General features: G+C 45.3%; 1 protein-coding gene across 3 annotated transcripts in view; it reads right to left on the bottom strand.

Annotated features, from left to right (window-relative positions):
- adamtsl3 (ADAMTS-like 3) overlaps nt 1-17,543 on the bottom strand; it is a 229,605-nt gene extending 212,062 nt beyond the window's left edge. The window contains exons 1-2 of one of the 3 annotated variants that reach the window (XR_003870383.1): nt 17,160-17,543; nt 16,153-16,268 (exon numbers count right to left, since the gene is read on the bottom strand). Coding sequence is in view for 2 of the 3 variants with exons in the window: in XM_029720791.1 (XP_029576651.1) it covers nt 16,153-16,221 (69 nt within the window). In the remaining variant the exon portion in view is untranslated. The remainder of the gene's footprint in view (nt 1-16,152; nt 16,269-17,159) is intronic. The other 2 variants (XM_029720791.1, XM_029720792.1) reach the window with 2 other exon arrangements.
- Between the last annotated feature and the right edge of the window lie 703 nt (nt 17,544-18,246).

Consider the following 18,246-nt stretch of genomic DNA (forward strand, 5'->3'; position numbering starts at 1 on the left):
TGCCGATTTGGCTCTCGCCTTCTCTAAAAAGAAGGCGACTCAATTACCACCTCATCGACGGGGATAAATCTCCTGGTAGACGCTGCACTTCCCAGGAGTCACGTGTATCCCCTCTCACAGGCGGAGACGGAGGCTATGGAAACATATGTTTCGGTCCTCCACTTCACCCGCCTCCTCAAGTTTCTTTTTTGTGAAGAAGAAGGAGGGAGTTCTGCGCCCGTGTATTGACTATCGGGGTCTGAATCAGATCACTGTGAAGTATAGTTACCCGCTACCGCTCATAGCCACAGCGATTGAGTCAATGCACGGGGCGCGCTTCTTCACCAACAGATCTCAGGAGCGCTTACAACCTGGTGCGTATCCTAGAGGGAGATGAGTGGAAGACGGCTTTCAGTACCACCTCAGGGTACTATGAGTACCTCGTCATGCCGTACGGGTTGATGAATGCTCCATCAGTCTTCCAGTCCTTTGTAGACGAGATTTTCAGGGACCTGCACGGGCAGGGTGTAGTGGTGTATATTGATGACATTTTGATATACTCCACTACACGCGCCGAGCATGTGTCCCTGGTGCGCAGGGTGCTTGGTCACCTGTTGGAGCATGACCTGTACGTCAAGGCTGAGAAGTGCCTATTGTTCCAACAGTCCGTCTCCTTCCTAGGGTATCGCATTTTCACCTCAGGGGTGGAGATGGAGAGTGACCGCATTTCAGCCGTGTGTAATTGGCCGACTCCCACCACGGTAAAGGAGGTGCAGCGGTTCTTTGGGTTTGCCAATTACTACCGGAGGTTTATCCGGGGTTTTGGACAGGTAGCGGCTCCCATTACCTCACTGCTGAAGGGGGGCCCGGTACGCTTGCAGTGGTCAGCTGAGGCAGACAGGCCTTTAGTCACCTGAGGGCTCTGTTTACCTCGGCTCCCGTGCTGGCCCATCCGGATCCCTCTTTGGCGTTCATAGTGGAGGTGGACGCGTCCGAGGCTGGGATAAGAGCTGTGCACTCTCAGCGTTCAGGTACACCACCGAAGCTCCGCCCCTGTGCCTTCTTCTCGAAGAAGCTCAGCCCGGCAGAGCAAAACTATGATGTGGAGGACCGGGAGCTGTTGGCTGTCATCAAGGCCTTGAAGGCGTGGAGACATTGGCTTGAGGGGGTTAAACACCCTTTTCTCATCTAGACTGACCACCACAATCTGGAGTACATCCAGGCAGCGAGGAGACTGAACTCTCGCCAGGCAAGGTGGGCCATGTTTTTCACCCGTTTTGTGTTTACCCTTTCCTACAGACCAGGTTCACAGAACGTTAAGGCAGACGCATTGTCCCGGCTGTATGACACAGAGGAGCGGCCCATGGATCCCACTCCCATACTCCCTACCTCCTGCCTGGTGGCGCCGGTAGTGTGGGAGCTGGACACGGACTTTGAGCAGGCGATACGTGCAAAGCCCGCTCCCGTCCAGTGTCCTGCTGGGTGTCTGTACGTCCTGTCTGCTGTTCGTGACTGGTTGATCTATTTTGGCCCACACGTCACCCTCCTCTAGTCATCCTGGGATCGGTCGGACAGTGCGCTGTTTGAGCGGGAGGTACTGGTGGCCTACCTTGACTAAGGACGTGAGGGTTTATGTTTCCTCCTGCTCGGTGTGAGCCCAGTGTAAGGCTCAGAGACACCTACCCAGAGGTAAGCTACACCCCATACCCGTTCCACAGCGGCCTTGGTTGCACCTGTCGGTGGATTTTCTGACTGATCTTCCACTCTCACAGGGTAACACCGCGATCCTGGTCGTTGTGGATCGTTTCTCTAAGTCCTGTCATCTCATCCCTCTGCCCGGTCTCCCTACGGCCCTACAGACTGTGGAGACCTTGTTTACACACATCTTCCGGCACTACAGGGTGCCTGAGGATATAGTGTCTGATCGGGGTCCCCAGTTCACATCTAGGGTCTGGACGGCGTTCATGGAACGTCTGGGGGTCTCGATCAGTCTTACTTCAGGGTTTCACCCCGAGAGTAATGGGCAGGTGGAGAGAGTGAACCAGGATGTGGGTAGGTTTCTGCGGTCCTATTGCCAGGACCGGCCGGGGGAGTGGGCGGCGTTCGTGCCCTGGGCCGAGATGGCACAGAACTCGCTCCGCCACTCCTCCACTAACCTCTCTCCCTTCCAGTGCGTACTGGGGTACCAGCCGGTTCTGGCGACTTGGCATCAGGGTCAGACCGAGGTTCCTGCGGTGGCCGACTGGTTCAGGCACATGGAGGAGACATGGGAAGCTGTCCGTGTCCACCCCCAGCAGGCCGTGACGCGCCAAAAGAGGAATGCAGATCGCCACCGCAGGCGGAGGGGCAGGTTTCGGGTCGAGAGCCAGACCCGGTCCCCCGGTGCGAACACCGGGGGACCGGGTCTAGCTCTCGACCCAAAACCTGCCCCTCCGCCTGCCTTGCCAGAAGCTGGGTCCGCGGTTTGTGGGGCCATTTAAAGTCCTGAGGAGAGTGAACGAGGTTTGTTATAGGTTACAGCTTCCAACCGATTACTGTATTAACCCCTCGTTCCATGTGTCTCTCCTCAGGCCGGTGGTGGCTGGCCCGCTCCAGGAGTCTGAGGTGCGGGAGGTTCCTCCGCCCCCTCTGGACATCGGGGGGGCCCCGGCGTACTCCATACTAGATTCGAGGTGCCGGGCGAGGGGCCTTCAGTATCTCGTGGAGTGGGAGGGGTACGGCCCGGAGGAGAGGTGCTGGGTTCCGGTCGAGGACGTGTTGGACCCATCTATGCTGCAGGAGTTCCACCGTTTTCGTCCGGATCGCCCTGCGCCTCGCCCTCCGGGTCGTCCCCGAGGTCGGTGTCGACGCGTTGCTGGAGCCGCGTGTCAGGGTGGGGTACTGTCACAAGTTGGTCCCTCTCCTTGTTCGGGTGGCGTTCAGCGGTTGAAGTCACCGACCTTCTAGCCATCGCTGATCCTCTTTTCATTTTCCTTTGGTTTTGTCTTGTCTTCCATCACACCTGGTTCCAATCCCATCAATTACATGTTGTGTATTTAACCCTCTGTTCCCCCTCATGTCCTTGTTGGTGATTGTTTATTGTAATTGCTTGTGCACGTCTGTCCTAGTGTGCGTCGGGTTATGTACCCATTATTTCATTGTTCTGTTTTCCGGTAGGTTTTTTGTTATTAAACTGCGCTGTTTGGAAACAGTTTTTGCTCTCCTGCGTCTGACTTCTCTGCCGCCAGTACGCACCCCTTACAAATACTGTGCAAAATCATATGTGAAGAATGCAACAACGATGCAGAATCATCTAGCCAAGTGCATAAAGTTCCCTCAGTGCTCACAACAAGCAACCTCTGACAAAAGTCCCTCTACTTCTATTCGAGGTGAAAATGATGAATCAAACACCTTATCGATAGCAACAGCTCATGGTCCTCCTGGAATCAGAAGTTTTTTTGACTCAATGGAGGAACGTAGTCAGAGAAATGCTGATTAATGTCTTGCTCGAGCTGTGTATGCAACTGGTTCACCTCTGATGCTCACAGGCAATGTGTATTGGAAGAGATTTCTGACTGTTCTTCGCTCAGCATACACCCCTCCAACCAGACATGCTTTATCTATACATTTGCTGGATGCAGAGTTCAACAGAGTTCAAGTGAAGGTCAATCAAATCATAGAGAAAGCGGACTGTATTGCAATCCTCTCTGATGAGTGGTTGAATGTTCGTGGGCAAGGAATAATTAACTATATCATCTCCACCCCTCAACCAGTATTCTACAAGAGCACAGACACAAGGGACAACAGACATACCAGTCTCTACATTGCAGATGAGCTGAAGGCAATCATCAGCCACCTGGTGGAAGGGACTTTGTGGATATGAGACTCTTTTTCCCTGTTGCCTCCATCATCCTCCAAATGCCACCAACATCAGCCACCTCAGAGAGCAACTGGTTCTTGTTTGGGAACACACACACCAAAGCACGCAACAGGCTGACCAACACAAGGGTTGAAAAACTGGTGTCCATCCAGGCAAATTTGAGGCTTTTAGAGCCGGACAACGAGCCATCCTCAACAAGGTTGGAAAGTGACAGTGAAGATGCCTCAGAGTCTGATGTTCAAGAGGTGGTCATTGAGGAGGTCCAGGGAGAAGACATGGAAGACAACCAAAGTTGTAGTTTCTAGACTGTCATTTTACAGATGTATGTTGAAAACGTTTTTGGGAGATGTGATGGATCATTGGGGATCATTCAATATTCCCTTTCTTTTGTTGTTCAGTGAAATCATCCCATGTGAAGAGGCAATTAATTTAATTAAAGTTCAATTCGTAACAAAATTGTTGTTTTTATTTCGATTGTAAGGATTTAATCATTTGAAATTATGTCTACTTATGATAAAGTAAAACATTATTGTGTCAGTTTCTATATGATATGGTAAATATATCCAATGCAAAAAACATCTACATTTAAATGGTATTAATATTAATTTGCATATATTTCCGTTAATTCCCACGGAAGGTTTCCACCTCTGAATATTCCCAGAATGTACAACCCTACCTGCAAGGGTATTTTCTTCTTGGATGGAGGCATTTACATAACAAGTATAGAAATTGTCAGTCTACCATCAGAGGGACTGATGACTACCATCCCTGGGACAGAAACTGTCCACAGATCGCAGGTTGAGAAACAGACATGGGCAGATATTTAAATAAACAGGCAGAGAGGGAGTTAGCTAATCTGCTATGAACAGCTACACCTCCTCGCCCACTGATCCATACACAAGCCATACAAACAGTATGTGAGAACCACTACCTCTGCCTCGCCTCGTATCCCTCCGCTACATGTCTTTTATTAGGGGACATTAGTTTGCTATCCTCCAGAGTTCACAGTTCTTTGCTGAGTCCCAGATGTCACTCTATTCCCTATATAGGGCACTACATTTGACCAGGGCCCACAGGCAGCTGGTGTGTTAGCTGTTCCACCACAAGATGTAAAAGCAATCTGTGTCCCACATGGCACCCCAAATGGCATTATGATGACCACCAGGGTTTACCCTTTCCATGCATGCAACATTTTTGCACTTTTGGTGACTTGACCTAAATTGCATACTCTATGAATATGAAGGGGGGGTGGTGGGGGGCCATTCTTATGACATTGCCAGTAGTAAGGTTTGACTTTCATTACCAAAAAGACAAGTGCTGTAGCTTTTAAATGATATGTCACTTTCTATTTACTGACTGAAATTGACAGAGTGGGTACCACAGGTGTACTGTACATCGTCCAAAATAACCACTCAGAGTTTAACAGGCTACCCCGCTTACCTCTTTAACCTGTTTAGGATAGGGGGCAGTATTTTCACGTCCGGATAAAAAAACGTACCCGATTTAATCTGGTTATTACTCCAGCCCAGAAACTAGAATATGCATATAATTAGTAGATGTGGATAGAAAACACCCTAAAGTTTCTAAAGCTGTTTGAATTGTGTCTGTGAGTATAACAGAACTCATATGGCAGGCCAAAACCTGAGAAGATTCCATACAGGAAGTGCCCTCTCTGACCATTTCTTGTCCTTCTATAGCCTCTTTATGGAAAATAGAGGATCTCTGCTGTAACGTGACACTTTCTAAGGCTCCCATAGGCTCTCAAAGGCGCCAGAACGGGGAATGATGACTCTGCAGTCTCTGGCTGAAAAACAGTAGGGCATTTGGAAAGTGGTCGATCTGAGAACAATGACACGGGTGCGCGCTTGCATGTGAAGAGTCCATTTTACATTTTCAGTGTTTGAACGAAAACAAGGTCTCCCGGTCGGAATATTATCGCTATTTTACGAGAAAAATCGCATAAAAATTGATTTTAAACAGCGTTTGACATGCTTCGAAGTACGGTAATGGAATATTTTGAAATGTTTTGTCACGATACGCGCCTGCGCGTCACCCTTCGGATAGTGTCTTGAATGCAAGAACAAATGCAGCTATTTGGATATAACTATGGATTATTTGGAACCAAAACAAAATTGGGTGTTGAAGTAGAAGTCCTGGGAGTGCATTCTGACGAAGAACAGCAAAGGTAATCCAATTTTTCTTATAGTAAATCTGAGTTTGGTGAGTGCCAAACTTGGTGGGTGTCAAAATAGCTAGCCATGATGGCCGGGCTATCTACTCAGAATATTGCAAAATGTGCTTTCACCGAAAAGCTATTTTAAAATCGGACATATCGAGTGCATAAAGGAGTTCTGTATCTATAATTCTTCAAATAATTGTTATGTTTTTTGTGAACGTTTATCGTGAGTAATTTTGTAAATTCCCCAGAAGTTTCGGTGGGTATGCTAGTTCTGAACGTCACATGCTAATATAAAAAGCTGTTTTTTGATATAAATATGAACTTGATTGAACAAAACATGCATGTATTGTATAACATAATGTCCTAGGAGTGTCATCTGATGAAGATCATCAAAGGTTAGTGCTGCATTTAGCTGTGGTTTTGGTTTTTGTGACATTATATGCTAGCTTGAAAAATGGGTGTGTGATTATTTCTGGCTGGGTACTCTCCTGACATAATCTAATGTTTTGCTTTCGTTGTAAAGCCTTTTTGAAATCGGACAATGTGGTTAGATAAAGGAGAGTCTTGTCTTTAAAATGGTGTAAAATCGTCATATGTTTGAAAAATTGAAGTTTTTGGATTTTTGAGGAGTTTGTAATTCGCGCCACGCTCTACCATTGGATATTGGCGAGGCATTCCGCTAGCGGAACATCTAGATGTAAGTAGGAGGATACATATGCAAATAATCAGAATAATCAGATTTGATTGTGATGTCATGCTGTGGGCCAAAAACTCCATCCCCTCTGAACAGGCTAAAATTCCAGGTGTTTTTCTTTTTAAAGCACTTACACTAAAAGGGCATTGTCATAATTTTCACCTGTGGAAATATCATTAAAAAACAGGAGAATTGACTGCACTGTCCCTTTAATAACACCCACACGTGAAAATGATTTTGTTCCTGGCCGGGAAAGAGTTTTGCTAAATGGATGGCTGAAACACACACACGTACGTGCATGTACACATGCACGCACATACACACATGCACACACGCAGGCACACATACAGCTGTAAGAGAGAGAGAGAGTCAGCCGGGGCTGGAGTAATATCAATAATAAACCACAGAAAGGAAATTCACCAGCAAGACTCTCGTCTTGATAACGACATTCCGAGACGTAATGAATCCACTACCGAAAAATAAACAGGAGCCAAACTGTGAATAAACAAGGACAACGGCGATAACACAAAACACGCTAAGACACGCTAGGCTAGCCACCGTCACTAGCCCAGCCACATGGTCAAAATTACATTACTCCAGATTGTACTCCAGATTGCACTTACTATTATCATCCTGCACCAGGGTTTTGGGTTTCCCCTTCGAACAGAGCTGTGAAATCCATGCTAATGATTGACACTGAGAGACTGGCTAGCGACGGCGCTAGCGCTAATGCTATCGCCTGCAAGGATCTAATGGAGTCCAATTTGTGAAGGACTGGTGTAATCAAAGATGGATAGTATCCAAGGGCCTCAAAATGGTGTTATAGGGGCCTCTGTAGAAGATTGACAACACCCTAACACTGAATTGTGGTGTTAGGGGCCTCAGTACAAGATTGACAATACACCAACCACCCTTGCAGTAACACACAAACACTGCAGTCTAACACACTCAATTGTGGTGTAATAAGGGCCTCTGTAGAAAATTGACAACACACTCCAAGCTTGCACAGTAACACACAAATACACTGTAGACTAACACACACACTTGTGGTGAATGAACAACACACTACACCCAAACACACCTACTATACCAAGGGTACCCCTACTGTAAAGAGTAGGTCTTAACGTCCCAGTGCAATACCATGAACCCATGGTAGAATCCACCCAAACCAAGATAACAAAGTCACAACACAGTCAGTTAACAGCACACGTGATGTTTCTGTGAACTGCTAAATCTCCTCATCAGTGAGTTTCCTCCCATGTTGAGAGGAAAAGAGGTAGAGAGGAAGGGAGAGGTTGACATGTTGAGAGAAAAAGTGGGTGGGAGAGGTTGACATGTTGAGAGAAAAAGTGGGTGGGAGAGGTTGACATGTTGAGAGAAAAAGAGGGAGGGACGGAGGGATGGAGAGGTTGACATGTTGAGAGAAAAAGAGGGAGGGAGGGAGGGGTTAACATGTTGAGAGAAAGAGAGGGAGGGAGGGGTTGACATAGGGAGATTCTCGCTGGGACTGCTGTGAAAACTTGTTGTTATTACCCATTAATGCAGGTTAACATACTATTCCCTCTATAACACACACAGAGACCATCTCCCTCAGGGATTTCCATGGTTTTTATTGTGGAAGCCATTTCTCCTTTGTGCCTTTATCACAGCATACAGTATCATCTCTACAACACTCCACCTACTCCCAAATCTACCCCTGTCCACGTCCTCTTCCTGTTGACCTCCCAGGTGACTTCCTGTCATCCCTCAGCCTGTTGTTTGTAACAGACAGCTGTTCAAACACAATGTGGTTACTGTGTGCCCCCTTAACCCCTCTGTATCCAAACAGGAGCCATGGGAACACCACTCCCACCCCACCCTCCTCTGCCTACAGGGCAGCTACCGTCTCTAGCACACATACTGTATATCCTTCACTGCATTGCAATGAAAAGCTCTCTGGTGCGACAACGTGGATACCTGCTCACCAGAAAGTAGTCTTCGAAGAAAACGCCATAAGCCATCTTGATCATGTTGCCAACACACATTTATATTTTCTATAGCAAGGAAAATATAGAGAGAAGGAAAGAAGCAGAGAGAGATAAATGAGAGAAAGAGAGAAAGGGAGAAAAGAGAGGGGGAAAAGAGGGAGAGAAAGAGAAGGGGAAGAGAGAGAGGGGGGAGTGGGAGAGTATTTTTGTTAGCAGTGCGAATACCCTCTGAGTGTCTTGAGTCTCCCTCCACTACAGAGAGAAGGTGTTGATCTCAGGAAGGCTCCAAGAAGAATACCCTGTGATTACGGATCTGTTACCCCAACACCATCGTCAGTGGGAGATAACAGCCATGTGCCCTTCTATTCTTCTATTCCTGAGTCTACACACACACACACACACACACACACACACACACACACACACACACACACACACACACACACACACACACACACACACACACACACACACACACACACACACACACACACACACACACACACACACACACACACACACACACACACAGTCTTCTCACTATTTTCTGTTGCCAATGAACACAACAACAAAGTGTTGACCTGTTGACCTGAGCTAAATCTGTCAAAATAGATGCCTGACTAACAGCACAATACCTGTAGTGAACTTCTGTACTCAGTAACTTCTGGAGTCTGAGGCAGAGAGAGAGAAAAAGGGGGAAGGAGAGAGACAGATACAGGAAAGACAAAGACAGAGACAGGAAAGAGATTACAGAGAGAGAGAAAGGGGGGATAGAGAGATAGAGACAGAGAGAAAGAGGGGGAGGGAGAGGGAGAGATACAGGAAAGACAAAGACAGAGACAGGAAAGAGGTTACAGAGAGAGAGAAAGGGGGGGATAGAGAGATAGAGACAGAGAGAAAGAGTGACACTGAAAGAAGGAGAGAGATCGAGATCAAGAGAAAGAGAGAAATTGAAGAGGAGGAAAGCAGAGCTCTAAGTCTTACAGCACCTCTAGAAAACCACGGCAACAATAAAAGCCAATCAAGCGTGAGTCTAATCCCACATCTGCTTGTCATAATCCAGGCGGACACCCAGCCAAGCATGGACCTACTAACTACAGCCCCCATAACTCCTCACCCTTCCCTAACTACAGCCCCCATAACCCCCCACCCTACTAATCCTCATTTGACCTGACTGACTGGCTATCTGGCTGGCTGGCTGACTCTACTGTCCAATGCCCAAAACATTCCACCACCAAGTTTTAACAGAAAAACACTTTCACTGGACATTCTCCATTGAGTTTAAATTATAGTACAGGTCAGGAGAAGATTAACAGCGGGCCACACAGAGATTCAGAGATTTTGTATCAGTCACGAATTACGTAAAAATGGAGACTAACATTGAGCCCAAGACGGTATGGGGCTCATACGCTGACCGGCAACAGACCATCCACCATTAGTCTTTTTTTTTAAGGAAAAAGTTTAAATTAGTTCAACTTTTGAAGGATAAATAGATGCCTTCTTCAATTACTGCAGTTGGCTAAATCAGGGCCACACAGAGAGATTATTGGTAGTGTTAAGCAAATCTACTTTGAAACAAAAGTATACACTTCACACACATGGTTATGGACTTATATAAAAAAAGACATGTACCATGTCAGATATAGAGTTGAAATGAATAACATCCCAATATTACACTTTATATACATCACGGAAGACTGAAATATAACAAAACTCTTTGACATTGACAGACCAGATTTGTCGTTAAAAAAAAGTATCTTCAATAATTATGAAATTATGAAAAAAGTAATAACATTCCACCCATGAGGCCAAAGAGGGCACTTTTGGTCATTGACTGCAGGAAAGGGCTACTCTGGGTCCGGGAAACCAGCGTTTAGGGGAGAAAGAGAAGTGTTTTGAGGTCTAACTCACAAATCACTGCAGCATTCTGCTGGCCGGTGCTCTGACCGAGCCTTGCTCCTGTCAGCAGCAGTATTTACAGCGACACGTGATCACAAATGTGGTGAAATCAGCACTTTTAAGAGACTTTAAGGAGTTTAGCACGTCGTTTTCTGCAGTTAACTCATTATTGGGGCGATATGCAGCTAAGAGAGAGGCACAGTTGGAGCGTGTGTGTGTGTGTGTGTGTGTGTGTGTGTGTGTGTGTGTGTGTGTGTGTGTGTGTGTGTGTGTGTGTGTGTGTGTGTGTGTGTGTGAGAGAGTGTGTGAGAGATAAAGTGGGGGAATGGACAACTGATATATCATGGAGACATGAACTCAACAGAATTACAAATAAACCTGGACATGCTATCTGCTAAAGCACTCAGCTGATATAATGTGTTCCCCTCCATCTGTTCCCTAGGAGACTCTCTCTCTCTCTCTCTCTCTCTCTCTCTCTCTCTCTCTCCCTCTCTCCCTCTCCCTCTCTCCCTCTCCCTCTCTCCCTCTCCCTCTCCCTCTCTCTTGCTGTCTCTCTCACGCTCTCTCAGTCTCTCTCTCTCCCACACACACAGGGCCTGTGTGAGCCTCTGTTCCACTGGTCACAGAGGGAGGCTAAGCCACAGGTGTGGCCAGTGAAAGACCTCTGGCAGCTGTGTGTGAGAGAAAGAGAGAAGAGAGAGGGAAAGAGAGAAGGAGAGAGAGGGGAAGCCTACCTGCGTGCATGTGCCTGCCTACGTGAGTATGCATCCGTGTGTGTGTGTGTGTGTGTGTGTGTGTGTGTGTGTGTGTGTGTGTGTGTGTGTGTGTGTGTGTGTGTGTGTGTGTGTGTGTGTGTGTGTGTGTGTGTGTGTGTGTGTGTGTGTGTGTGCATGAGCAGTCATGTGTACATATGCATCTATCCATATTGTTTTTTATTTAACCTTTAGTTACAACATATTGAGACCTAGGTCTCTTTTGCAAATGCGCCCTGTATATACAACAACACATTATACCCAAACTATATACTGTAAATACACATTAAAATACAGTAATGGGAAGCACAAATAAAACATCACAAATCACCCAGAAAAAAAAGACATTCCTCCACAATAAGTCCCCAATCAGCACGGCACCAGAACATCAAGATGAAATGTATTTTGAATTTTGTTCCAGCAATACGGTGCATTAACACTAAAAGCAGATTTACCTAGCTCTGTGGAGACCCTAGGAACCTCAACAGTTAACCAATCCCATGAACAGATTAGGAAACTCGGGTGTCTATACTTCAAAACTGAAGTTAGATAAGAGGGAAGTTTAGGAAGTTGGGCCTTGTAAACAAAAAGGGAGTAATGTAGAGACCTACGGGTCTTTAGCGAAGTCCAGCCAACCTTTTGATACAGGATGCAGTGATGAGTATTAAAACCTTCACCTGTAACAAAACAAAGGGCACTAGGGTAGATGATATCCAAAGGTTTAAGTGTAGTAGCAGCTGCATAAACAAGAACAGATAAAAAGGTTGACTGAATGATCTGCTTCCTACTGCTTAGAGAAAAGCACCATCTGTTTCTGTAGAAAAAGTCAACTTTAAATCTTAGCTTCTTAACCAGCTCATCTATGTTTTTAAAATTGAAAAAGACATAAGTACTTCTATGCGGGAACACGTTTGATTGTAGAACCATCTAATGAGTGAACATGTAGGTCATCTGAAACATTCTGAGAGAGTTTCAAAACAGCATGTATTTAGTGTTCTCCATATCAGGTTTTAAATAAGCAAGGGATTCCTACATAGCTCTAAAAGCTGACTGTAGTTTAGACACAGCCAGATCAACAGTCAGATCAACAGCTAGATCAACAGTCAGATCAACAGCCAGATCAACAGTCAGATCAACAGTCAGATCAACAGCCAGATCAACAGTCAGATCAACAGTCAGATCAACAGTCAGATCAATAGCCAGATCAACAGCCAGATCAACAGTCAGATCAACAGCCAGATCAACAGTCAGATCAACAGTCAGATCAACAGCCAGATCAACAGCCAGATCAACAGTCAGATCAACAGCCAGATCAACAGTCAGATCAACAGCCAGATCAACAGCCAGATCAACAGTCAGATCAACAGTCAGATCAACAGCCAGATCAACAGTCAGATCAACAGCCAGATCAACAGCCAGATCAACAGCCAGATCAACAGTCAGATCAACAGTCAGATCAACAGCCAGATCAACAGTCAGATCAACAGTCAGATCAACAGTCAGATCAACAGCCAGATCAACAGTCAGATCAACAGCCAGATCAACAGCCAGATCAACAGCCAGATCAACAGTCAGATCAACAACCAGATCAACAGCCAGATCAACAGTCAGATCAACAGCCAGATCAACAGCCAGATCAACAGCCAGATCAACAGTCAGATCAACAGTCAGATCAACAGCCAGATCAACAGTCAGATCAACAGCCAGATCAACAGCCAGATCAACAGTCAGATCAACAGCCAGATCAACAGTCAGATCAACAGTCAGATCAACAGCCAGATCAACAGTCAGATCAACAGTCAGATCAACAGCCAGATCAACAGTCAGATCAACAGCCAGATCAACAGTCAGATCAACAGCCAGATCAACAGCCAGATCAACAGTCACATCAACAGTCAGATCAACAGCCAGATCAACAGTCAGATCAACAGCCAGATCAACAGTCAGATCAACAGCCAGATCAACAGTCAGATCAACAGTCAGATCAACAGCCAGATCAACAGTCAGATCAACAGCCAGATCAACAGCCAGATCAACAGTCAGATCAACAGTCAGATCAACAGCCAGATCAACAGCCAGATCAACAGCCAGATCAACAGCCAGATCAAGTCGGGCAGTAGCAGACATAATACTATCATCTGCATATAGATGAAGTTCACAATTTTTAACAGATTGATCAATGGTGTGTATACACAGTAAATAGTGAAGAGAGCACGTCCCAAAATCAACCTCTGTGGTACACCTTTACGTACTTCAAGAAATTCAGACTTAACCCCATCAATCACAATGGCCTGAGTTCTGTCACTAAAATAATCATGAAACCATGAACAGGCGACAGAGCTCAGGCCTATTGAGGACAACTTAGAAAATAGCATGATCAACAGTATCAAAAGTGTTTGACGGGTCCACAAACAAAGCAGCACATTTCATTGTAGTGTGTAAAGCATTGACCAGATCATTAACTACTAAAGTGGTTGCTGTAATAGTGCTCTGTCCAGGCCTGAACCCTGATTGGTTTACATTCAAAATTCATTTCTCAGACAAAAAAAAGCAAAGTTGTACATTTACCAAGGATTCAATAATCTTATCTAGAAAAGGAAGCCTTGAAATGAGGTGATAATAATTAAGATCACTACTATCCCTGCCCTTATGGAGTGGCAGAACTAGAGCTGATTTACATACTTTTGGAATATTTCCTGATAACAATGTTAAATAAAAAATGGGGGTTATTGAGCCAACAATGATGGGCGCTGCACACTTAAAGAGACCAGGATCCAATTGGTCGGCCTCTGTGGATTTCTTGGTGTCTATTGCATCCATGTGTGTGTGTCTGTGTGTGTGTCCATGCGCGCAGGTGTGTGTGTGTGTGTGTGTGTGTGTGTGTGTGTGTGTGTGTGTGTGTCTGTGTGTGTGTCCATGCGCGCAGGTGTGTGTGTGTGTGTGTGTGTGTGTGTGTGTGTGTGTGTGTGTGTGTGTCAGGGCCGTGGTCACTAAGAGGTTAGGCACCAGATTCAGGGTCTAATTGTATGAGCAGATGAGTGAGAGGGCTGGGAACTAGGAGAGAGCCTTAGCAGACACACCTGTCCTCACGACACTGGTGGCTTTCATTGTTCTGACTTACTACCCACGCAACGGCTCCACATGTTACACTCACATACAGACAGAAATGAAATGCAGGACTGGACCTATAAGACAGACACGTCTTTTAGAAACCAGACAATTACAAGTGCTGTAAAGGGGCCCTACATTGTGCTATTGGGAAAACTGAATCAACACTAGAGAGTAGAGGAGACTCAAAGTTATTCTAATCTCTATGGGTAATTCCCTTTACTCCATACAGACAACATGTAAATACAAATACCAGCATGTTATACAAACAAATCATAAAACAGACTTGAAACTCTATTTTGGTCTCCTGTAGAAGCCTAAAGCAGTGTGTCCAACACTAGGTTACTACATGTTAACTAGCAAGCCATGGCTGTGTGCCAAATGGCACCCTATTTTATAAAGTACACTACTTTTGACCAGAGTCCCATTTGGGATGCATCCCTTATCCTAAAAAAAGGCCTCACCACTCAGTGGCAGAGCCCAACAGATCTCTGTTATCACCTGGCCCTCAGCAGCCTGTTGTGTGTGTGTGTGTGTGTGTGTGTGTGTGTGTGTGTGTGTGTGTGTATTAGACACCACTACAACCTACTACTATAATCACTATATATCTCAACCTTAGGGCTTTAGAGGGTTGATCCTCATAAAGAGAGGTGACATTCAATTCAGCTGGCTCCATATTGACACATAGCCAGGCAGACGAACATCCTCCAACTGTCCCATAGCTCTGTACTACACACATCTACAATAATAGCCACACACCTGTATAGGCTGAAATACCCAGGAACAAGAGCTTCGAGATGTGACCACGTGTGTGTCCCAAATGGTACCGTTTTCCCTATATAGTGCACTACTTAGTAGTGTAAACTATATCGTGCACTACTTAGTAGTGTAAACTATATCGTGCACTACTTAGTAGTGTAAACTACATAGGGAACGGAGTGTCATTTGGAAGAGAGGCACACCCCCACATAGTTGACAAGGTGCAGACTATATACTGACCATCAATTTGAAAAAACGAAGTAAGTGAGACACTCTACGGGTGAATCTGGTCTTTGCTTGATTTCTCACATCCTTGTCTCCTTTTCACAACGCATTGGAGGAGAAGATCTGACCCACTGGGCAAACACTGGTTGAATCAACGTTGTTTCTACATCATTTCAACCCAAAATTGCAATGTGATGACGTTGAATCAAACTGATTGGATTTGTAAAAAGTCATGAATGTAGGAATTTCATCATTTTTTCACCCAACTTTTAACCTAAATACACTGACAGTGAATTTTCACATTGAATTCACATTAGTTGACAACTCAACCAAATGTAAATCAAAACTAGACGTTGAACTGACATCTGTGCCCAGTGGGGAGGTTCCTCCCCTCAGACCTTCTCCTCCAACATGCTTTGAGAAGGAGGTGAGGACATCAGACTCAAAGAATGAAGGAAATACAACTGAGATGCACCCTTCATCACTCCCAATCATTTATAACAGAACCAACGTTCTGGAACCCAGGGCCTTCTTCAGGGTTGAACAAGCAACCTTCAAATAAAATATCACATAAGTGAAGGTTTGATCACACTTTACATGAAGTTTTACGACTCCACAGTGGGTGGCCTCATCGTCCAATTAGCGGCCCTACCCACCATTTCTGAAACACCGTGCCATATCAAATTGAACCAAACGTTGATTTAAATGCCACCATGTGAATGGTACAGTACCTGTGCAGTGGAGTAGAGCAGAGAGAGAGCTAGCCCAGTCTCCCAGAGCAGGACCAGCAGTGGTTTCATCTTAGCTCCGCGGTTAAACGTGCTGTTATGTGCTGGTGAGGTGCAGCCTGGGATAGAGAGGACATGTTTCAGTCAGTGTCAAGACCGGGCAGAGAAAGGCAAAAACCCAGAATTTGCACCGCTCTTCCCATCAAATCAAAATATTATTATGGCCAGTCTAATACCTACACAATACAGTGATGTTGCAAAAACATGTGTGAAAATACAGGAATAGGCTATCAGCTGTCACCGATGATAACGTTAGATTGTATAAATGAGCCTAAATAGAAGGAATCAGATTGAGATTGAATGTATAGCCTATAAAATATAGATATTGGCATATGTGCGTCTGTAAACTACTATGAATGACACTAGGTAGATCTTTTCTTTGGGAATCAGGGTTCCATATTGCATGAATGTGATTATAACGATGTACTGAAAAGCTGATGGATAACTGGCACATGTAACAGCACAACCGCTACATGGATGGAATCCTGGGAGAAGCACTTCCCTCCGCTGGAAAGAGCATTGGCCAATTATTGATTTCTAGCAAATTCATTCTACTTGTCAGATAGGCTCCCGCTTTCTCGAAAGTTCATTCTAGAGAGTGAAGGATGCTCCCGCAGGGTAGGGGGTAGCTCTAAAGGTACAGTTCAGCGATGTCTAGGGCAGTAGAGTCGGAGGTTCACGTGTCTATAAAACGTATTTAAAATAATAACGATATTGACAACAGCGACAGAGAATGTCTACCGTGTCAAAAAGATGACGCGGCGCATTTCTAAATGTAAATGGTGTTCTGTAAACATAAAATGCCAGAACAACAATATTTAGGCTGAAATGATCAACTTGAACTTGGTAAAAGTGATTTTGTGGCGCGATAGAGACCATTCACACACACCAAATATTTCACAGACATTTGGACAGAATGACAGTACGATGGCACAGATATATAATGTTACCTTCTTTCGGAAGAATGCGCTGCGCTCATGTACAGATCAACATATCCCACTGATTCCTCAAACCTGATTTCCACCCGCCGCGACACTCCCCGATTTCAGAACCGCAACCAAAACTCGCAGTCAAATATTATGTATCAAATCGATAAACAACTCATTCGAACACAACAACTAAATATTCCGTTGTGCTGTGGCCTACTACGGAGTCACAATAAAAGTCTGAAGTCTCTCCCTCTTTCTCTCGCTCTAAATGTAGCGCGACTGGGCAGTAGCGATATGGAGCTCAAATAATGAAGGGACAAAGTTAGAGCGCTGCGCAGCTGATTGCCGCCCCCGTCCCATCGCCAATATGGATTTCAGAATCGGCTACAGGAGAATAGGGGTACGTGATTAGGCCAAATTTGTTCGAGCTTCACGTTTATTCAGTAGATTTCAACATCATCATGATGATCATAATCTTCGTCACATTAATAATAACTATAATAACAACAATCATCCTCCTCACCATCATCATCATTCAGATCATTATCCTAATAATCATCATGATCATCATACTGATGATTTTCACCATCATCATCATAAACAATCATCATGCAGTCATCATCATCTCATGTACTACACCAGTTTGTAACAGTATGTACTGTAACTCGTTCCATGTCATGTTTCCCCATACCCCCAGACACATTTTCATCCTGAAACTGATATAACGTTTCAAGACCTCCCTAATAAACTTGTGTGTCACTGTCACACTGTGATTTTGGGCCTTTAATCAACCCAGATAGGCAAACTCCAGCACAATATTGTCTACGTCCAAAATGGCACCCGATCTCCTATATATTACACCACGTTTGACCAGAGCCCTATGAGCCTTGGCTAAAAGTAGTAGGGAATAGGGTGACATTTTGGACTCATATTATGCTGTTGCTGTCACCGCTGCTCACTCGCCTGGCCCTAATACAGGCACTGTAGAGAAGAGGTGTATTACAGCTATCACTCACCATGCCCTTTGGAGTGGCAGATCAAAGTGGGTATTACAACATGCCGGGGGGTTCTCCTTTATTATGAGGTGAGGAATAGATGTTGGCAAAGC

This window comes from Salmo trutta, chromosome 29 (genome assembly GCF_901001165.1).
Source record: "Salmo trutta chromosome 29, fSalTru1.1, whole genome shotgun sequence".
Classification (NCBI taxonomy): Eukaryota; Metazoa; Chordata; class Actinopteri; order Salmoniformes; family Salmonidae; genus Salmo; species Salmo trutta.